At 37.1% G+C, this 24,217-nt stretch overlaps 1 protein-coding gene across 1 annotated transcript in view; it reads right to left on the bottom strand.

The window, feature by feature from the left end:
* The window catches only part of Ac3 (Adenylate cyclase 3), a 38,956-nt gene that overhangs the window by 4,482 nt on the left and 10,257 nt on the right, over positions 1-24,217 (bottom strand). Inside the window, exons 9-20 of the mRNA XM_074084963.1 lie at positions 21,961-22,059; positions 21,594-21,685; positions 20,869-21,124; positions 19,986-20,069; positions 17,506-17,613; positions 16,762-16,970; positions 9,714-9,789; positions 8,974-9,063; positions 4,468-4,600; positions 3,545-3,627; positions 3,146-3,247; positions 485-580 (exon numbers count right to left, since the gene is read on the bottom strand). Of these exons, the coding sequence (XP_073941064.1) occupies positions 485-580; positions 3,146-3,247; positions 3,545-3,627; positions 4,468-4,600; positions 8,974-9,063; positions 9,714-9,789; positions 16,762-16,970; positions 17,506-17,613; positions 19,986-20,069; positions 20,869-21,124; positions 21,594-21,685; positions 21,961-22,059 (1,428 nt within the window). The remainder of the gene's footprint in view (positions 1-484; positions 581-3,145; positions 3,248-3,544; positions 3,628-4,467; positions 4,601-8,973; positions 9,064-9,713; positions 9,790-16,761; positions 16,971-17,505; positions 17,614-19,985; positions 20,070-20,868; positions 21,125-21,593; positions 21,686-21,960; positions 22,060-24,217) is intronic.

Raw genomic sequence — 24,217 nt, 5'->3', positions numbered from 1 at the left:
GGCACCGAACGAGTACAGACTGGTAGCAAATTATCTTCATGGTTTTTTGTAGTCGGTTCAATTTTTTGTTATAATTTTTTTCAATACTTAATAATAATTTCAGTCTCAATAAATGATTGACAGTTATAGTTTGATTAATTCATAAAGAATCTAGACTTAAGTCGATTTTGATTCTCAAATCGATTGTAATATTCGCGATTCAAAAAAATGAATGGAACAATCATTTTATTATTGAATGAAATTGTAAATCGACTAATTCTATTATCGCAACCAAACATGATTTTTGTTTTAAAGATGTTCGAAATTTAAATGTAATTAAAGTATCGCTTACCGGTACTTTAATGGAAACATTAAGATGCAACCACAGATAGAAGTTTTTTAATATAGGTAATTGGCTTATCTTCTCTGAACATATTATAGGGAAGTTAAGATATGGATGTAGATAAACTGTATTGAAAGCTTCATGGCTGAAAAAAAGACTTGCCTGCTCATTGATGGCGGCCAGTACACGTTGCAGTTCCAACGCGAACTCCACCAGACACGCCAGGTGCGCCCAGCGGACCAGCGTGCCGTCTGACGGCTGTCAACAATTTAAGACGAGAAATTCGATTGTTTGCCTATTTTATTATCAAGTACAATACAATAACAAACACAGCAAAAAAAAAATAGTTATTTAATTCGGTGCCGTTGTTCGAAAGTTATGCGCGTACATACATTTCGAAAATCCATTTTTATTTATATAGATAGATATTGTGACCAAAGTACGATGATTGACAGTCGGGAAAAACACGATTAGTGTCAATTTTCTTGATAGCCGTTAGTTCCGAAAGAATGTGACGTCCTTCGATGAGAGCGAAACATAGATGTCGCTAGTGCTGCTGCTTAAGTAGCGTAGTAGAAATAAGCAACCTGAGATAATATGTATGCATAGGAAAAATTAGTGTCTAGATTCCAGTCCAGCGGTGGTGTAGGGATTATAGCACGTAGCACGGATTGCTGAGGACCTGGGTTCGATTCCCAGCGCTGGTCTGTTTTTTCTGGTTTTTCTGTGCATTAATGTCTCAGTTTTTATTTTCGATATGGTTTCACGGGATACCCGTAAAAGTAACAAATTTGGAGTTGAAATAAAAAATACAAAAAGACTCCAAAAAACCAATCATAATAGGTAGATCAGTTTATTAAGCCGCTTAGTTAACTTTTATTTATTTTTTACTTTCGGGCCCTATGATGCATAGGATTTTGGCGTTGGAATATTTTCGGGTCGGGTCCTAAGGCTGTTTGTTGTATACCTACACCTAACTTATGTGTTTTCGTATAAAAATATTTAATAATACAAGCTTTTTTATACACTAGGTACCTATACTTGTAAAGTGATTCATGCAGTGGCGTAGCTACCAAGGGGCTAGGCGGGGCAGTGCCCCGGGGCCCTCAAGCTCAGGGGGCCCTCGAAATTCTGCTTTATAGCTGATGATAAAGTTGCTTAGCATTTTTAAAGTATTTGTATATATAATGATTTTACTTCAAAAAACCTTACCAGTTTTGATAGCAGTGGGCCTCATTTTTTTATTTGCCCCAGGGCCCTAGGTTACCTAGCTACGCCACTGGATTCATGCCTTTAAATTTTATCAAACGATCCTGATAAAATTAAATATGTTCATAATTTATAGGAATTATAAAAAAATACTTAGCGAACATAATGTATCGAAACTACAAATTTAATTTTGTAGATATCGGTTTCCACGACCTTAAACAGTCCTAATGATATACTTACTCGTATACTCGTACCGGAACTAAAATAACCGCCATTAAAGAAGATGCTTAGAAAGAAAGATCTCATTAATATCATTGCGCTATCTATGATATTTCTTTTAGTGGGAATTGAAAACACTTCTAACTTCTAACGTAGGTATAATACAAAGTACTTGTCAAACAACAATTATCTTATGACTAAAAATGCATATAGTAATTTTTTAAGGTATTTATTAACTAATTAATTAAAATGAATCACTGTCTCATAATATTTTTTTCAATTTAAAAACGATAAAGCAGAATACCGATTTAGAACCATAATTAAGCAATTTTTATTTTCTAAATGTGATGTAACCTTATCTTAATTTTCATAAATATGCCGCCGTATTAGGCGACCGCACCGATCTAATGAGGGCTATCGCGTATGAATTCGCCGCTAGAGGCGCTAGTGTAGCGTGAGGTCTCCGAAATGTCAAATCTCATAGTTTTTGGGTGAGCTACGCGGGTTTATTTATAATTAGAATAATTTTGTGAATATTTTGCAATATCTGAAATTGATTATGGCGAATATGCTTTCCGGGGCAATGAATGTCTGTGTTTTGAGACAGTTTTGTCTTTCGAAAACCTCTGTTCTCTCTTTTTTCCGAACAAAACGGGACTATGCAACACTATGGCATGCTCGATATTTTTATGGTACGGTTTTAAGGTGTATTAAATATGATTTTAATCTAAACTTTGTTTTCACGCCCGTAATAACAGACTTTGAAAGCCATACTTAAAAACCTCACGCAACAGTGCGCCATCTGGTGAGACATAAAACGATAGCCCTCATTGCCTCAGTTTCTCAGTCCTTAAAAATCCAGTTTACATATGACAGGGGTCGGACAAAAAATGCCGATGACGTCAAACCACTTATAGGATGATTTCAAATAGTATTTTTGATTTTCATAAACAATTATCACTTATCATTTATCAACCTCTTTATTAAACGATATGAAATTTATTTTATTCACTGAATTCCATTGATTTATTTACGATTATTTTGTTACTTCATTAATGCTACTTTGTTACTACATGTCACGCGGAAGTTTAAATAAAAACATCATCTTGTGTGCAAGATTACGTCATTTTTACGTCATGCGCACTTTTTGTCCGAAAATTTGATTGTGTAAAAACGATTGTTGTCGTCGTCATCAGCATGGCGGCACGACCTAACTTTTGTTATATATATTTTTTTTTGGTATACTTAATGTTAATCCAACGAGTAAGTATTCTTATTTTGTAAACACATATTATTTTGTATAAACAAGAATTTAAAGGCTTACTAGGCTATAAATTAAAATCGTACTATGTAAGCAAGCATACATATATAAACATATATCTATTATACACGCACCTGCATCTGTCGTGTAGGATTTAGGCCTGATGCAGCCATGTACGTCGAGCTAATAGTTTTAATTTTTATAATGTCCTTGCTGAATTTTGCATCCTCTAGCAACTGAAAAATTAAGAAATAATTGGTCATAAAAGTCATAATTTTAATAGATAAAATTCCGTAGGACGTATGACTTCCAATTTATTATGGGCACAAAAAATGTAGGTAACAAAACAATTTACCGTCTCGTTATAATGTCAATGTAAATATGTAGGTACACATCTCATTTCGTTAGAAAATGGATATCCGGATAACCTGCTTCGCATCTTTTAATGAATTCACGGTCACCGGTCAGGTCAATAGGTTAATGTACCCTTAAACTTAATTAATTTATAAAGACATCAATAAAATAGTTATTACCAAATCAAAATCGGATATCACTTCATTGAGAAACCGCAAGCATTCCAAGCCTTGATTGTTCACTGTCTCTTCAGAGTAGAATTCTGGAATTAAGTAAAAAACGAAATGTATTTTCTACGTTGTAATTAGAATAGAATGTAATTATACGAGTATACAGTGCCAGATGAATCATGTCGAAGCCCCCTTTCAGTCGTTTGAAGATCATCAGCTATGAAATATTTTCAACTTTAGTCTGCCCCTTGCCAATGTGGGGTCCCAGGCAGTTGCCTGTTCTGATTAATGTTATAATCCAACCCTGACATCCCGAGTCTACCCGTGTTCATGATGCATGCAACTGCATCGCCATATCGGGAGCTCATTAATGATATAATCACGGTCTGTTCCCCGTAACAAACATATCAAGTGTACCCAGATCATATGCAACTTCTCACTAATATTTCAAAAGAGTATCTATAATGAAGCGCTATGTGTAGTTAGGTAAATGTTTATTCAAAATTATTTTAAATGTGTGATGATTATGTAAGTACTTAAATAAAATGTTTATTATGAATTTAAAATTTTAATGAACTTTATTTTTGGAAGCTTTTTACTGACATGTCATAGTGGATCATTGTTATCTGATATGAGAAAATTAAGACCTATTCAACGGCATCTCACACGCGGTGTGATAGATGATAAATTGATAAACAAAGTTGTTCTAACTTTACGTACCTGTGTTTTTTAAATTCTACTTCTTTATTGGCGAGATTACTCTATACATCCTTCCAAATTATATGTTTAACTTTCTAGTAGGTACCTACGAATACAAAGAGTCTCTAAGCTAAGCTGCAGACAGGGCAGACAGGCAGACAAAAGGACATTGCGCAACTATAAAGATTAAGGTTTTCTCATTATTTATTTATTTAATTTTGTAGGTTATCTACCAGAGAAGTTGGGCATGGAAGCAAAAAGCACGCCGACTTCCGCGTAACTCTGGCTGTAGAGGTCGCGGTGGTGGTGGCGCGCGCCCATGAAGTGCCGCGCCACGTGGGGTGGCAGCACGTTGTGCACCAACGCCTGCGGACAATACGAGTCAGTACAGAAGTGTGACGTATGCATGTGAAGAAGTGTGAAGTACGCGCTTATGTAATGTGCGTGTAAAGCTGCGTATCGACTTCGCGCGGCTGCCGCGCGAGCATGTCTCGACTACGGCAAATAGTCCGAGAGCTGGCACCAATTTTTGCCTAGGTATTTGAGGCGCTTTACTATCATTTGGCAAACAACGTTTAACAAATGATCATTTCACAAACAACATTTCGCAAACTATTCGTTTCACAACCACTTCATATCACACTATTCTTATCACAAATGATCATTTGATAAATACCTATACTTTTAACAAACTTGTCACTTCACAAACATTGATATGTACATAATGATAAATCATAATTCATTTTTCGAACTAGTTATTTTACAAAACTAACCTAACCTAACCAACTATAGGCACTAACAGTAGTTGGTCTTTCAATGGGTCGCAGTTCTAACCTAACCTAACCTACTGTACTGGTAGCAGTTCGATTTTTCCTAGGGTCGCAGTTCGAACCGAACCTAACCAATTTCATTGGCAGAAGTTAAGATAAGAATAAATGAAAAGAAGATAAATGAATAATTAGTTTGCCAAATAATGATTTGTTATACATATGTGCTTTGTCAAATAAAGAGTTTGTGAAATGATCGATTTGTGAAATGTGGTATTATACAACGAATAATTTGTGAAACAAACGTTTGTGAAACGTTGTTTGTTAAATGAATATTTGGTGGAACGTTTGTTGCCAAATGATTGGATACCATTGAGGCAAGCTGAAAACTGGTCCCACAGGTACCTCTCCTATTATACTCCAACACGGAACTGCAGACCTAGCTGGTGAGTAGCGGGAAAAAATTAACCCCTATTTTTTTTGTATTTTTTTTTCCAAAAATATGTTTGGCAAGGCAATATGCAATTTTTTTTTTAATTTCTAAATTTACCTTTTAAGCCAAAAAGGCATAGTAAATATCTTGTAAAAATACGAGCTGTATGGGACAAGTTTTCAGCTTTCTGACTAAAACCTATGTTTTGTTTGAGCTGCTGCGCGCGGCTGCACGGCATATCTAATGTGCACGGCTACTGCGGGAGCCAATGATCGATAGTTTGGCACGCGAAGGTAGTACACAGCCTAAAGAATCCGTTCCGCACTTAGAGCAACGTGGGCTTCCTACGGAAGGGAGTAGCCATTCGCCGCGTTCCCCTCTGTCAAAGTACAAGCCCAACTGGGCATACGAATTTTATAAAAACAAGGCACGCTCGGATTTCAAACTAGACCGAATGGAGTCGGGCGAATGAACGCTGCAGTGCTAAAAGTGCCGAATTGTTCAGTTTTCTGCTGTAAAAAGAGATCAGGGACATCAAGCTTGCAAAAAGATGGTGTTACATTTCACAAGTAAGTAATTTGTTATCGTATTATTGCCATTTAATTATATTTAAACAACAGTCGTACATTTTATCACAATATTATTATCGAATTCATTTACCAACATCGAGTCCGCTAATCCGTACAAATTTCAGATCGGACAAGCGATAAATCCGACTTTTCGCCGATGAACAACTTAGTGATGTTACTGTCAATGTGTGAGTTTTGAATCATCTGGTCACGAATTATTAGTGTATTGGTGGATTGTTTATGTGTTAACGTCGTCATTACAGTTAGTTCTCAGTTTTGTTTATGCATGTAGGTAAGTGTGCGGAACTGCACTTGTGCTGCGTGCACATTCGCCTTCCTTACTTCTAGTGTCAGGTACAGGCCCTATTGTATTGACTACGGTATGAGATCAGAGTAAAAAGAAATGGTGAATGCGATCCCAAGCGCGTGCTTGTATGACGATCCATCCAGGGGCTACAAATATTGTCTGTCGCACTAGGAATATAACATTCACTGCTTCCTCCTTTCAAACGTAGGAAGTATAGGATAAGGAAATACACAATGTCGCAGAGACCTTATTGTCTATAGACTAGAGCACTCAGAATCACAATCTCACACGGACAGACAGAAGAGGTGAAAATGATTATGATTCCGAGTGCGTTAGTAAATATAAGGTTTCGGTACCAGGTAGGTTAGGTTAGGCTGCGCAGTATAACAGATAAAAGGATTATTCACTTTTCAAGCTTCGCTCAGCTGGTTCACTGATCAGGTGGTCCATATTTCCTCGTGCATCCTGGCAGAGTGCTAGTTAACTCGTGTTCATACACATAACGTTGTACTTAGTCAAGGATTTTTTTTAATAAATTACATTTAAATTAAGATGTGGGTTAAGGAATTGAATTAGGCTAACATAAACTACTGGGTTCTATACATTTTTATTCTAAAACATTCTAAAAACCGTACGGTTTCACATTTTATACCTATAACTACGAGCTACGTGTATCAAAATTAAAAAAAATAACAATAGTTTATTAGTATTAGGGGATATAGTGTAGGAAATGAAGCAAGTTGTTGTATGGACACCCATGCTAATGCATGGGTGCACGGATTGTAATAAGATTGAGGACTTAATACATTTTTTGGTGGAGTGTGTATTGACGAAGGATATCCGCGAGAGGTGGTTGAGTGATTTGGACCTGTTCAATGGTGCAGTGAATGTTATTTTGAGTTGTCCGGTATAGGAAGATGCAGTACGAATTTATCGGTTCAACATCAGATAATCTGGATATCGCAATAGGAGTGTTTGATGAATGTGGACATCGAGTCTTTCAATGAGGCTGGCATAGTCACACTGGTGCACTTAAGCCTCGAAAAAAAAATTGAAAAAAAAAAGAAGATGATTTTGGGTAGATTATTAGGAAGTCTAAATATTTACCAAACTTTTTTGGCATACCATATGACAACCTATGGATTAAACTTATAATGCATAACCATAAAGAAATATTTAATTAGAAAACAATACCCCTTATTGGCATCTGTGTGATATTTAAAATGCATAACAATAAAAAAATCAATTGAAAACAATACACCTTATTGGCAGCTGTGTGTAATCATTTTTTTTTTCAATAATTATAAAACATTATCATATATTATTTCTCAGTCGATGAAATTTTGCTTGGTTATTGTATAGCCGAAATTAACATATAAATATCCAAAAAAAAAACACCTGAGTTAGGTATTATACTTAAAAATACAAATCTGTTTATATATTGAACCGATTAATTCCTCTGTGCAAAATTATTTTACCAAATAAGTCATTTGTATCAGTATGTGATACTTAAAAAAAATCTAAAACTTTTGTCAAACATGACAATATTTTTTTTATAATAATTCCTTTTTTTAACGCTCATTTTCATCGGAAAATTGCTCTGTATTTTTTTTCTTCTTATATGATCTTAGTATGTAATTTGGCGTAGTGGGTGAGAAAATCCAAAAAAAATGCATAACCAAATTTATGTATTTTAGAAATATTAAAAACAGAGAGTGGAAAATTTCTCAGCCTGATTTCTTTATAAATATAATATACTAAGTAGTCACGTATACACTTAAATCCAAAATATCCAAAAAAAACCCGCTTGTACACCCCACTCCCGTACCCGCTACGTATGAAAAATACGAATGTTTGTTCTCGGGTCTTGGGTGTTTAATATATTATATTTAAGTATGTATCTATATTATATAATCATATTTATCCGTTGCTTAGTACCCATAACACAAGCTTTGCTAAGCTTACTTTGGGACTAGGTCAATTGGTGTGAATTGTCCCGTGATATTTATTTATTTATTTACTCCACACACACTACTCCCGATATGTTTAATTTTTAATACGCTCTTTGTTTTTTTTGGATGTTTTTATAGTTGAATGGAAAGACAACTGTCAACTTAATTCAATAAATAAAATAGATAGAAAAATTTTCCACAGCGAGTAAAAAGGCAATTTCTGAAAATAGTACAGTTACATGGTAATTTTTTATAGATTTTAATTTTGTACGTATAAAACGGCAATAAAATGGCATTCCAATGAAAAAATTAGACGGAGCAATTTTCCGGTCCAATAAACGCCAAAAAATATATTTTATTAATATTGGTATTTCTGTAGGGATATTTTTTTTGATATTTCATTTATATTTGCAATACGTTAAATGAATATGTCCGGTGAAGAAAGTTTGTACGGAGCATTTTTCCGTAAAAAGATATTAACGATTTAAGACTTTAGGTACTTATTTACTTTATATTATTCTTTGGAAATTTATACAATACTATTTATTTATTGATATTTTATCATACTGTAAAGTTTTTTCTGGCAGAGGAATTACTGTTGGGGTCCACTGCCTTTATTTCCTACACTAATAAGGGGATCCGGTTTGATTTTCCGCATTATACGGTAAGATTATAAGTCGGTGATACCATAATAAAGATTTAGCAGTGTACCTGGTTGCGACGGCGCAAGTCGGCGGCTTGATCGGCCTGCGCGCGCATGCGCTCGCCGCGCGAGTGACGCGCGCGCTCCAGCGACTCCGTCTGAAGCAAACAAACACTTATAAATAGACCACGCCAGGGTTGGCATTAAAATACCTGACCTTATTGTTTCATTATCATTTTGAAATTGCGGTTTTTAAATCAGTCTCAGACGATGTTTATGAAGGAGCTGGTCGACAAATGAATCATCGTGAAGAAGAATGAAGAATCACCAATAAGACTTACTGTATTCGTTAAGACACGATTTTAAGTTGAAATATTTAGTGCCTAGTGGGTACTTAAAACATATTCTCAAATATATAAGTATTTAACGATGAACTCGATAGGATACTTATTGTACCTACTCCTTTGGGCCAGTGGTTTCCAATTAGCATATCATTACATCCTATTTAAGTACTACAAAAATTAAGAACTACTTACACTCATATTATTAATTTGTAATCAGAAGATATACGCAGAGGAAAACAGTTTTTATGAATTAATTAGATATTTGTCTTTTATTATTTAACTTTATATTGTTAACTACTGCAAATGCAGTTAAAATCAATAACACAATATTAGCTTGGATTTAGATTAGTACTAAAATTTAGTTTAAAAGTTAAAATTGGTCTTTAATCGTATAGCCAGCAACCCTAGCGCAGGATGCAGATAGACACGCTGCTACTACATCAATATATCGGAACTTCACTTACATATCTATTTAAAATGAGTAACGCGGTTACTATGAAGAACAGCATGATGATATGGCGACCGCCGTGGATTTGGGCTCTGTAAAACAGATATTACTTTATTAGGTTTTTTTTTTCGTTCGAGTATAATAGTTATTTGTGCAACAAGTGAGCAAAGTTGTTTTTTGCTTCGAGTGTTGATTTTGAATCCCGAGTAAGCGAAGGATTCTATAATTGAATCACGAGCATCAGCGAGTGATTCTAGGTTAGAATCCTGAGAGCAGCAAGGGATTTAAACCTACGAGATGCAAAAAAACTTTGGTCTCTTGTGACACATACAATTTTTCACCTCAGCAGCGAGAACATAGTTTAAATGTAACATAAGAATAAAACCACATAAACCTACCTGTTTACAAAACAAACACAATTTTTAAATATAATCTTATTAAGAAACAAATATAATAATCACATTTAAAACCCTTACTCAAAAATTATAAGAACAGTCGCGATTACATCTTTGAAAACATTGTTGAAAAGCGGTACTTAAAAAGAGAGGTTTTGAATTCGAAACGAAAAAGTTTCCAGTAGGTAGGTACAATGCAATTTTTTTTTAAGATTTCGTTACATAAACATAAATAGATTTGTTACAAACTCATTCAATTTGACAAATATTTATTCCAACTGTAGAGGCAGTATACGGAATTCTTTTATAAAAAACAACAAGAGAAGCTGCTTTCGTGCAACGAGGTTGCATACTTTATTAAAAGAGCGGGAAAATTTACATTTTGGAAATATTTCGTTGTCATGTAATTTATTAGGTATCGATGTATTTTTAATACCATAAATTTAATTTAAAATTGTAATCAACACATTTGATCCTATCTCTCGCCTTTTTCGTGTTGAAGTGAAAGTGACAGATCAAAGTGAAGTTCAAATATTTGGAATTCCGTGAGTGGATTTGGATCTTCAGCTTTTAAAAAAAATAATTAAAAAGTTACTTTGTCTCACGGAGTGAGCAAAATTTTCTAATAGCAAAACCTGCCTGTTTGAGGTGCTGAGGTGAAAAATATTTTATCAATAAAACTATACTAAAAATTGGATACAACTTAAAATAGCTATTAGATTGATATAAACACGATTGGGTAGATATTCTCCGTTTTCTTATAATGTGTAATTGGTAGTTACGCAAGTACATGATATCTAAATTTAATGTACCTACGTAAGTATAAGAATTTGTTACATTTTGTGAAACGTAAGAACATGTCCGAAGGTTTGGACTCGTACAAAAAACGATTATTGATTAACGTCTTTTTAATTAATAAAAGAAATAACAAGAATTGAGTAAAAATCGTAAATGAAAGTTTGAGAAAAAAAATGTTTGCCTGTTGTGTACTTATTTGAAAAATATATCGTTTTTGTTTTTAAGTTGTTAGTATTATACTAAAAAATAACGTTGTTAATTCGGTACAAGATAATGCATTTACACAATTCCACAATAACTTAAATTTTACAAAATCGATTTGCGTCATATTTTCGGATTATTCTTATAAGTGTGAATAGACCATCACTTAATCATTAAATCATGATTTAAAAAAATGTGTTTACAACATGGATGAGTGCTCCATACATAGGTACTTATGTAATGCAATGTGGCAAAGGATAAGCATAAGGCACCATCATGAAAGTCGATACTTTCCTAAATTTCCCGTTATTTTAATATGACCATCACGTGCGTGCTACACTTAAAGTATATTTAAAAAAAAAACAAAACCTCCTAAACTAAATTAACCATAAGCAACATTTGAAAATAAGACTCGTAATATAACTAAATGTGGCAAGGATAATTATTTTCTTAATTAATGTAAAAAGCAGTTAGTGAGCAAAAATCCCTCATTTTCTATTAGCGGGTATGCGGAGTTGGCCAAGTATTTAAATATTGAAGAATGCTTTTACGTGCGTGTCATAAATGCACCTAATGTAGTTAAGTATTGATTTATTTGCCAAACGCAGGTATTTACTGCAGAGGCAAAGTAAGAGCTTTTCAATTCTGGTCAACATTTTCGTGTACTTCACGAATCGATTAAAGACGAAAAGATGATTGCCTACAATAAAAAAATACGACACTTTTATGATGTTTCTGCTTTTTTAAGAATCGTTTACTTATTGATTTAAGATTTAGTGAAGAAAAACAGTCAACACTTTGCTCATTGGTTATAGGAATTATGCCAGTGCTCGCCAAGTTAACTGGCGATAGCGTTCAAGAATTATTTTGCCCTCAATCGAACTTGACTGATTAATAAAATATTAAAGAACTAAATGTGTATTTAAAAAGCGATTTTGTTTTTTTTGTTGTAGCATAAACGTTCTGGTCTACCGTAAACCTGTTACGGGGGGGAAGTATTGAAAACGTGGCATGTGAGTTGAAGTTATTAATTTACGCCTTAATGAAGTAAATCTAATAGTAGTTAAAATTACAAAAATTACAATTTGAAGTCGTCTTTTACGTGGTCAAGTTTTAATTTTGTTATATAGATTCATTTCTATCTGGATAGCACATAGTCAATTTAGAGCGCCAAACATTTATCTTTAACAGTTGTACGAATACAAAAAGACAATGATAAGATTTGTATACATATTATAAAATATTCTTTTTTTCGGGAGTCTGATGCTATTTTCTTTACTTTTAAAATTTATTTTTGTTATTTTAACCAAAACAAACTATATCGAATCTTTAATATAAAAATATAAAAATTCGATTTTAAATTCTTAATTAATATTTTAATTATAAAACAAAAAAATTTTTTAGTTAATTTTTGTAACTGTATATAAAACAAAAACCTCCCCAACACCTAACCGACACACTCGAAGCCCATTCCAGAACGAATCAGTAGGAGAGCCTGGCACCAAGTTTTATAGCTCTCCTATTATACCCCAACACGGAATTGCAGGCGGACCTGGCTGGTGAGTAGCGGGGCTAAATTCAACCCCTATTTACCCAAAAATATGTTTGTGGCAATATGCAATTTTTATGTTGTAGTTGTGGTTGAATATTTAAAGAATTAAAAAAAAAGCCAGATGATTTAGTCGGGATTTTAGCATTGCCAAACGCGTGGAAAAATCACAGCCACAAACAAAAAGTTTCTATATATATTTCAATTGTAGACGACGCATGTACAAAGTTTAAAATAAAGAGTTTGTATACCAACGCTGTCTAGCAATTGGCCACTAATAAAATTGGAAAGCATGCAGCGCGGAAAGAAAACAAAAGATATCGAGAGTGCTGTCATAGTCCTAGTCCGCGCTGCGTGTTTAATTTTGCATTATTATTAAAAAGTTGTTTTATTTACTAATTTACACTCTAAAGATCATTATACAGTCTACATTTTGGTCCTTCGAACCGAATAAATTAATTAAAACCAGTGCAATAGTTTTTTCCATAGTTTAAATTCAGTGTATATATGAAATAATGTTCAACACGCCACCACCACCTATGACACGGCAACGTTGCCGCGAGCTAGCTGCAGGAGAATCAGCTCGGCTCGGCGATGTTCCTTCTACACATCGGCAACTTCCTTGTGATTCTACATTTGTCCAGCCACCTCCCTCCGATGTTCGCTCAAGTAAGTCGAAAAAGTCATCAGCATCGTCGGTAGCAAGGCGGAAGGAATTAGAGTTAAAGGCAGCCGAGGAAAAGGCGCGCATCGAGAAGGACCTCATCGACAAACGACTCGCGCCGACTTAGCTCGCCTCGACGCTGAGTCTGATAGGGAGGACGACTTTATCAGTCACAGCCACAGCGAGAACCACGAGCCCTATAATTGGTTAGATAATCAACGTGTAAATATGTCTCCCTTGCCTGTGCAGCATGAGCCGGTCGCGCACTCTTCCGACCGTGCAGCGCCTGCACAAGCCACAGACATACTACAGTTGGCTCATGCAATCAAAGACATGATGGATCAATCATCTTCTCAACGTGAAGAACGATTACTAAGTCGCTTAGCCATGCCGCGTGACCTGCCTTTGTTCAGCGGCGACTGCGTTGAGTGGCTCCATTTCAAGAATGCGTATGACGAGTCTGTGTTGACCTGCAGTTTCTCAGAAAATGAAACCTGTCTCGGCTTCGACGAGCTCTACGAGGCGATGCTAGGGAAGCTGTCACCGATTTGCTAATCGGCAATACATCGCCCGCAGCCGTCATGGAAGCTTTAGAGCTAAATTCGGTCAGTCAGAATTGATTATTATTAACCTTACAGCAAAACTACGCAAATTGCCTCCCTTGCCTGCTTTTTATCAATATGACCTTATTAACTTCGCCATGAAGGTAAATAATTGCTTGGCAACAATTCGCGCACTGAAACAAGACGACCATCTCCGCAACCCAGAGCTTGCATCAGCTATAACATCAAAGCTGCCCAGTACATTACTAGGAAAGTGGACCGACTTTGCGTACGATCGGCTGCGCGCCGGGGAGCCAAAGTTAGTGTTACTGGCTGATTTTTTGAAGAGAGAGGCTGAAAAAGTTTCAATCGCGGTACACTTTATCAACCGCGTGAATTCAAGAGGCCGCTACCGTACAATCCTGTCAAGCGAGCTAGTGACTGCTATCCAAATCTGCTCGACCCATACTTGTTACGGTAAGCGCTGAACCAGATGTTATGACATGTAACTTTTGTAAAAAGGCCGAACATGCTTTACCAGACTGTCGAACATTTAAACGCGCCATGCGCAGAGACAGATGGAGGTACGTAAAGGCTCAAAAATTATGTTCGCGTTGTCTAATAACGCACCATGACATCAGCACATGCTCTGCCCAGTTTGTGACTTCGAACATTGCCGCCAACCTCATCATCGCCTCTACATTGGAAAATACAACCTCTGGACAATCACGTGAACCTGTGTACTCGTATGACGAATCGATGTCTGCCACCATGGAGCCCGCGCCCGAGCTGTGCGAGCCGCCGCGTGCCGCCTCCGCAGCTGACGCTACCGTAGCTCATGTCGCCGTGCCCGAGGACGTCAAGTCGGCACCGGAAGGCGATGTTATGTTAAAAGTGGTTGCTGTGACCCTCCGCGGACCCCGAGGTGTGGTGCAAACGTACGCGCTACTAGATGACGCCGCGTCTGTCTCTATTATTGATAGTGACTTAGCCGATAAGTTAGGTTTGAAGTGTGAAAGTGCCAGTGATATTAAGTTCATTGATGCGTTCGGCCTTGAGGTCTGTCAATCAGATGCGCCCAAGGTGTGCGCCGATATAGCGGGACGAGACAATAACTATCGTAAATTATGTTTACGTAAAGTGTCTAAGTTAAGTTTGCCTATGCAAAATTTATCTTTTGTGAACAACATTTCTGATCCTCAGTTGTCAACTGTCAAAGATATCGTGTGCAAAGAGCGTGTAGTGCCGCGGCTACTAATCGGCGAAGATAATTATTTTCTAATAGCGCCGCTCCAAATAATTCACGGCGACCGAAATTCGCCGTACGCAACTCGCTGCATGCTAGGGTGGTCCATCCACGGCTACTGTGGTCGCGCTCGCTCTACCCCGCCACATGTAAGTCACAATGTTTTTCATACCACTCACGCAGATTCTGGGATCGACAGCTCTACGTTCGATATTCACGAAATAGATAAACTAGTAAAGCATTCCTTTTCGGTAGATATTAAAGGAGTGTCTACTGCTTGTCGTGAAAATGAGGCGCACTTACCTGCATTAAAAGTTTTAGATGAGTCAGCTCGTGATGGATGGGAAGTAGGTTTACTCTTCAAAAACAAGAATACACTCCTGCGCAGGAGAAACCGGAAAAGAAGACGAGGCCTCTAAGAGAGGGTGAATATGTACTACTAATCGAACCCAATTTGGACCGTGGTTTTTGGCGTTACGGTGCAGAAAGCGCAGCTCATACAGGTCGCGACGATAACGTTCGAAAAGTAGTCGTGCGCACACGCTCAGGGCTGCTGCGACAGCTCGTCACACGCGTCGCCTTACAGTCCCCACGGGGTGATATAGTGCTCTTCTAGCACTAGGGGCGGATTGTAGACGACGCATGTACAAAGTTTAAATAAAGAGTTTGTATACCAACGCTGTCTAGCAATTGGCCACTAATAAAATTGGAAAGCATGCAGCGCGGAAAGAAAACAAAAGAATATCGTGAGTGCTGTCATAGTCCTATCCGCGCTGCGTGTTTAATTTTGCATTATTATTAAAAAGTTGTTTTATTTTACTAATTTACACACTAAAGATCATTATACAGTCTACATCAATAATGTTTATTTTATGTAAAATTTATCAATCAAAACAATCAAAATAAATCTATAAAACTAAAAATTTATAATTATATAGCAATCCATGAAAAATAAAAAAGTACCGAAGTGAGCTATAATTTCGACTGTTGGTATTTAATTTCCTCGCAATCGAAGTGAAAAGCAGAGTATAAATCTCGAGCATTAAACCCATTTTTCCCCTCGACGTGTCTATCTACCCTCGCCGGCTCGGGTGGTGGTATATGAATGCCTCGGGTAAAATGGCTCGCTTTATGCTCTTGTTGTACAATCTACTATTATTAGATCACCTGGCAAGTAGAAAGTGTCACCAAAATGATCTGTTTTTTTAATATTATTTTTTAGTTATGCTATAAATATTAAAATTAAAATTTCAAGTTGCCGCCAATATATTTTTTGTATTTTTTTGCAAAATATTTTCCCCACGTCTGGCAATGTTAAAATCCCGACTAAATCGTCTGGGTTATTTTTTTTAAATTCTTTAAATATTCCACTATAACAATAACAATATGATCGTATATACCTACATACATATTATTTTTGTGACTTTGATCGTATCGATATGATTTAGTTAACTGTACCACGACACTTAGCTCGCGCGGTAACAAGCAACGCCCGTCATTCAGTTTGCAATTAGTAAGCGACAGTCGCTATACCTACAGAGATGTTATCATAATTGGTACTTATCAATTCCCTGCAAATAGACTGTAAAATGGCTACCTCACGGCGACCTTAATAAAAAAAAATTGTAAATGACACCTATTATGGGCTCTGATATGGCAATATACTAACAAGATATTGTAGGTGGATTCGTTGTAATACAGCGAGGCGTTGAAGCTTGAGTAGGGGTCGCGGTCGAGGCTGGGCCGCGGCGCCAGCAGCGCGGGCGTCAGCACCGCGGGCGCCGCGTGCGCTGCCGCCAGCGCCAGCAGGAACGCGGCGCGCGCGCTGCCGCCCAGCGGGGACACCCACAGCGCGCCGCACAGCGCGCCCGCACCCACCTAACATACAACAATGGACGGAAAATAAGATCAAGTCGATGGAAGTTCTATTCAACGCGGTCAAGGTGCTTCGTCCCTTTGAGCCATTTAACTTCTAACCTAACCTGCCTCACATTTTTATTAATTTGCATATTTTGTCATGGACTGACTTATACCAACGTGACATCTTATTGTAATGAACATTAATTACTTGACAATAAATAATCATTATACGTATACTCTTAATGAGTGATTATAACGGGAGTTTAAACCTTTTGTACGGTTTTACTCGGCACGTCTAAACTTTAAAAAAATCTGAAAAAATAAATAAAAAAAGTAAGCAAACATCTGACAAATAAACATGTACCTAACGATATAGAAGTTTAATTTTGAAACTGGGCAATTGACAAGTAAGTAAGTAGCTTTGTCATCTGTGTTATGCAAGTTTCACACGTAATTCTGCAAATTCTCAATAACCACAAAGGCGGCGTCTTCTCATTGTTCATCCGTTCACAGTGCAATTCATAATAGAATGTGAAAGTAGAAATGGCTTTACGTGGTAATAGTATGAAGGATGTATGCATCGGCGCGCGGCACCGCTCGCCGGCGCCTGCGCAGGCAGCCCGTCGTCGTCCAACGCAGCTTCGTAGTTCCCACAGATAATCTACAAATTGTTGTATAAGTGCATTAGACTACCCAGTTCTTGACAGGCTTAGCGTAAGATAAGATAAGGCATTCTCCTCTCCATCAGTAAATCTTCATGTCCATAATTAAAATATATATATATATATATATATATATATATATAATCATCTAATATATATATATATATATATATATATATATATATATATATGTATACTAGTGGACCCCGCAGACCTTGTCCTGCCCGGAAAAGCGTGATTTTATCCAGTGTATGCAGAGCCCTACTCTTAAGCAAAATGAATGCAGTGTGGGGTCAGATTATATTGGACATTGATATTTACAGACAGACAAAAAATCAAGATTTTCAGACTTTTCTAGTAGGTTGTGTTATAATAGCTAACCAAATTACAGGAATCTGAGTTTACGGGAAGTACCCCGTAGGTTTTGATTCCATTGCGAGTTTCGAAAATTTGCGGAAATTTGCAGCATAAACGGCTGCATCTTTTGATTGCGTTGGCTTAGAAATTTGATTTTTTCACAGCTCCAAGGGACAGTAGACCTCAGTATTTGATATAAATTTCAGCTTGATACCTCCACGCGTTCCCGAGAAATAGGGTCTTGACAGACAGACAGACAGACGGACAAAAAGTGATTCTATAAGGGTTCCGTTCTTTCCTTTTGAGGTACGGAACCCTTAAAATTAGGGTAGGCCACCCTTAACACTTAGAGTTATGAAAAATAGCTTACGCCCTATTCCCAGACCTACCAAATATAGGTAAGTACACAAAAGATTTCATAAAAATCGGTCAAGCCGTTTCGGAGGAGTTTGGTTACAAACATTGTGACCCGAGAATTTTATTAGATAGGTATAAGATATATAATATAAAATAAGAAACTTTTCGGAAAGCGGGGTGCATAATTCAACCTTACTGCTTTATTTTTTTCCAAATTAAGTACTTATAGGTCAGGCATTCACAAAGTATGATCCGCGGACCCCGGGGCTCCGCAGAAGTACAAGCCAGGATCAAAACAAATACTGTGGCTACTGGGCACTGTACCCTCTGCGGAGCCCCAAGGGCCCGCGAACCATGCTTGGAGAATAGCTCACCTATTGAATAGAATAATATATACCTAATACATACATACGAAATGACGTGATCATATTTGCAGAAAAGTCCTTCGTTACGTCCCTATACGAATAGGTAATACCCATAGTGTAGGTAAAAATGTGCATTATTTTGATCTGTGTTTACGGGTAGTCAAATTTTCATATAATGTGATTACTATGTAGTAAGTGGATATGCAATATCTATAAATATATGGGTACAAAACAGGGCACACACGGGTGTAAGCTGAGGACAATATCTATCGATATTTACCTAATAACTTGAAATATTATCATTTCAGAATGAACGTATTCACTTAATAAGTATATTTTCATCACACTTGCTCGTAAACAGTGTCGTAACATGCAGGCTACCTTAGTTGCAACCCCCCAAATAAAACCCTCGACCTTAATGTGCTTGTCATGAAACCCGTGATCGGTAAATGAGTCATTTCGCGTACACATTTTCTTGCCATGAAGCCCAAGGTCGGTAAATGAGCCAGTGCCCGTACTGATGGTGCTGCGCGCGCTGCTGCAGGACTACATGGACCACCACATGCACACGCACGTTGCGGCGCGTGCTGAGGGAGGTTGAGGGCGACGCTGCCAAGAGCACAGCCTAAGGTATCGCCAATATTTGGAAGAATTATATTTTTTCTTTTACAAATATAAAATTTTACTTGCAAATGTGATGAAAAACATTGCATGTCGCACGGGCGGTTCTAGAATTACGAACATCGACTCATTAAAGCCCTCAGTCTTCGACTTCGGGCTTCTAATAGACTCTTGTTCGTAATTCCTTATTTACCGCCCTTAAGACACAATGTACTATTGGTTTATATTAATGGGTCAGTTCATTTTACTCCTTAATTTTGTTTCGTGACTGCTAAATAAATGTTTCATGTACCAAAAATACTTACATAATTGATAACCATATCAAGGCATATTTTTAAATGTAACACTAGATTTTGATGAATGAAATATAAACGACCAGATTGCCTAGTGGTTAGAGAACCTGACTACGAAGCTTGAGGTCCCGGGTTCGATTCCCGTGTCGGGGCAGATATTTGTATGAAAAATACGAATGTTTGTTCTCGGGTCTTGGGTGTTTAATATGTATTTAAGTATGTATCTATCTATATAATTATATTTATCCGTTGCTCAGTACCCATAACACAAGCTTTGCTAAGCTAACTTTGGGACTAGGTTAATTGGTGTGAATTGTCCTGTGATATTTATTTATTTATTATTTATTTAAATATAATCGATTCTTATTTATTTCTTACCAAGGGTGCTATATTTGCGGCTACAAACATAGCTATGTTGAATGTACCGCATAACAACTTCCAGTAAGGGCTTACAGGTTTTTCCTGAAACAGAATTAATAATATCAATAAACGTAGTTCACTACGCGCTACGGTTTGTCTTAGTATATAAAGTTATATCTTCATGGCCGCATTATACGTATCCATTTCAAATATATTCTACCTACAACGCTACGGATATTTATTTTTCTTGTACAATTTACCAAATCATAAATTGGAAGCTACTTGTTGGCGCATTCTGAGCAGGCTATGTACTTACTTCCTGATCTTATTTCATTTCCTATTTGACGTCACTTCCTGTATAATGGAGCTGTAATTATCATTCTTGAGTATTTCACCCTTCACCGAAGAACATGGTAGAGCGAGTGACTCGTTATCGTTACACAATACGGTTGACACCCTCACGTTCCACTTACGTTTAATTGTCATGCAGCAAGTTCAGTAACATACTATACTGCAGTAGGTACAGTCAAGTTAAGTGGAGTACCTAGTAATGGATGACATTATAATGCTAATATCTGTACATCACTTTTTATGTTCATAAGGCATCTTAAGATACCTTCGACATTATCAAATGCACTGATGATTAAAGTGATGAAAACCTGAGTAGAATCTTAACTTGGATTGTCACTGCGTAAATATATCGAGTATTTAATATTGTAGAGCGCCTTGTGATTATAACGGAGTAGTCCGTTACATTTGTCAGACTGCTAGCACTCACAATTTAAAAAGTAGTCTCTAGCTAACACAACAAAAACTGTAAAAAAACTGTTAGTACCGTCAATGGAGCCACAATCACTATTATTATTTTTATGCTATAGTCGATAGGTGATTAATCAGAAACCTTGTATTGGGAAAATCGGAAGTAAGAGTAGTAGATCACGTTGAATAGGCCGGTCTCAAGTATGAAGGCGAGGTAAACGGCATGAAGGGACCAGGAGGGCGGCACGGCGAAGGTGGTGAGCGCGGCGACGGTCGGCAGCAGCAGCACCGGGGGCGCCGCCGCCGCCATGGGGAACGGGTCCGCGCGTCTCGCGTACCCTGACTCCACCTCCGGGGCCTTAAAGGTCAGGCATAACGTCGTCGCATCCGCGAGCTCCCTAAAATCAGGAACGACGTAAATAAACTCTGATAATAAACAGGAAACAGTAGGTATATCAAAAAAACTAGTGCACATCTATTATTAGTGTGTGAGTTATTTTACAGTAAGTATAGTAAATTTATTGATTTGCCTTATATGTATAATTATGACATCTGCAGTATTACCCCCTGTTTCACCATCCATTGATTAAATTTATCCGGCAAATAAAATTAGTCAATAGGTGTTGAAACAACCCCTTAATGTAGTAATGTAGGTAAGTAAGCTGCAATTATTGTAAAGCAGATGAAAAGCCGGCCCTTATCTACGAACACCGAAGCTTACGCATGCCCTATATACTCGTTCATTTTATTTTACGTAATTGTGTACGTAATTACAAGGTACAATTTTAGTGGGGAAGTTATCAAATATTCCATACAAAGGCTTTAGTTAGGTACCTACTGAACAAATTAAATACGAAATGGACTTACTTGTCGTCGTCTCTATTCACGAGTTCTTCTTGCAACATTGCGAGTATTTTGAGGTCTTCATTGCCTTTGCTCTCTTCTTGTGGTGATAGAACCTACGAATAATGGACGAAGCGATTCTATGTAATTGACAAGCAACAAATCCATATGAGCGCCCATGATATAGCATGTCTTGAAAAAGTGCTTCCAAAAACACATCTAATGAACTCAATCGACGTATTGTTAGGAGTGAGCGAATTTCAAAGCGATCGGTCTTATCTAGACTAGAGCTAACTGGAAGTGCAGACGGTGAGCCTAGTGCCCCAGTGTCCTATTTATTTAGGCTCGTGGAGAGGTCGCGGGGAGGCGGGGGGAGGGATAGTGCACTCACCGAGTCCTCGTCGTCGTCTTTGAGATCGGAGAGAGTGTCGGCGGAGTCGCCACCCTCCACGCCCTCGCCCTCGGCCGCACTTTTGTCCTCTCCTCCAAACTAGATGACAAAATGAAATGTTGTTTATACAATTTTCAAGTCCGCAACATAAATAATTGGAGCCCCATCCAGCTGCAACCGATGCGGTTTAACAGCGAGATTTGTTTAAAACATAGTCGTAATGATTGCATTTAGATGGATGTATTCAAGTTATATCAATCATTTTCCCGTTCAGGTTTCTTATCTGGTTATTATTAAAAAAAAATATAAAAAAATTAACCGACTACAAAAAAACATGAAATAATTTTCTACCACTTTGGAGTCGATGCCTCAGCACGAGCCAGCAGGAGTGAACCTATAGTCGTCTACCTCGCCTGCATACTATTTATGGGCTTCAATCACTCCTGCTGGGGAGCGACTTCAAACTGGTAGAAAATTATTTTCATGTTCAATTTTTTGTTATAAAATTTGTTTTTCACGCTTATTAGTGTAAATAATATAAGATACAATAGTTCAAATAAAGATTTAAATATAGATTTTTAGGAACATAGATTTTTTTTTCTTGGTGTTTTTTTTATTTATAGTAAGTTAGTTTTAATTTTATTTATTTCTGTTTGTTATTGTATATATTATTTGTTTGTTTATAAATAAAAAATAAAAAAATAGTTTAATGTCAACTGCAACTGTCACCATAAACGAAAGATTGCTTTTTTCGATGCAGTGACGTTTATTATTGAGAAGTTCTGGTGCTTCACCACTCGTTCCGTTTCTCCATATGCATTACGATGAGCATAAATTGCTTCCTTCATCTTCATCCTAGCTTATATACGTCCCTCTGCTGGGCACAGGCCTCCTCTCAGAATGAGAAGGCTTGGGCCGCAGTTCCCACGCGGGCCCAGTGCGGACTGGGAACATCACACACACCATTGAATTGCTTCGCAGGTTGTGCAGGTTTCCTCACGATGTTTTCCTTCACCGTAAAGCTCGTGGTAAATTTCAAATGTAATTTCGCACATGAACTCCGAAAAACTCAGAGATGCGAGCGGGGTTTTACCCACGATCCTCTGCTAGAGAGGCCATAGGTCAAACCACCACGGCTTAGCAACTGTTTTAAATTAATTGAAATTCAACCCGTGAAAATACTTGTTATTGAGTAGCTCCGGTGGTCAACTGTGGTCTTTATCATTAGTCCCACTTCACCAAATGATGATTTTTCAAGAGCAAATGCAGCTAAATAGATATAGGTACCTATCCAAATTAGCATAGGTTTCCCTACAATTTTTTTTTATTCGACTGGATGGCAAACGAGCAAGTGGGTCTCCTGATGGTAAGAGATCACCACCGCCCATAAACATCTGCAACACCAGGGGTATTTGAAGAGTTCCCTCGATTATTTTCTTATGATCCAATCATCAGATCCTGATTTGGTGCTTATGGGACCTAATTGGAGCGAAAAAAAAAAATGTTTTCAAATCTGTTCACAAACGACTAATTCTGAGGTAACAAACATAAAAAATAATATAGGTAATAATAATAAAAAGGGTACAACCGAATTGAAAACCTCTCACTTTTTTGAAGTCGGTTAAAAATAGCCATGTAGAGGTAATCAGATGCTTTGCAGCATTTAAAAAAAAAACTGATCTTTTCGTACTGGTTATATCCCGTATTCTTATCCGAGATATATTTCATACATGCAATGAGTCGTAAGATATCTACTAAATAAATAGTTCATCGACCGTTCGTCTTAATAATATCATGACATCATCCATACATCATCGTTATTACGCTGAGCTAAAGAAGTATTAAAAGGGCACACCCTACATTACATGATGGTCCCAAATAGGCATAAGTACCTACCTACATTTATGAGCTTCGATAAATCTTTATTCCTGGTAGTTAAACAAATGTAATAATTATTATTATTACTATTCGTGGCAGGTAGTGTGTCTTGTGTGAGTATGTATCTATATGTGCGTGCGTGCTTGTGTGTGCTACTCTTTCATGCTACAACTGGACGGATTAGTAGAAACAAGGTAAGAATCTCTGGAGTACTGCCTAACCCTAACACATCAGTTGTATTGTATGGCATAAAACATTAAATACTTTTATCAACAATAATAATTATTTGTTGTAGAGACCGTCCTAAGAAAATGATAAACATGAGTTCCTACTTATAGGATTTTAATATAATATAGGTATTCTACGAGTACGCACACCG

Source organism: Choristoneura fumiferana, chromosome 3 (genome assembly GCF_025370935.1).
Source record: "Choristoneura fumiferana chromosome 3, NRCan_CFum_1, whole genome shotgun sequence".
Classification (NCBI taxonomy): Eukaryota; Metazoa; Arthropoda; class Insecta; order Lepidoptera; family Tortricidae; genus Choristoneura; species Choristoneura fumiferana.
This window is presented reverse-complemented; position numbering and strand designations above follow the sequence as displayed.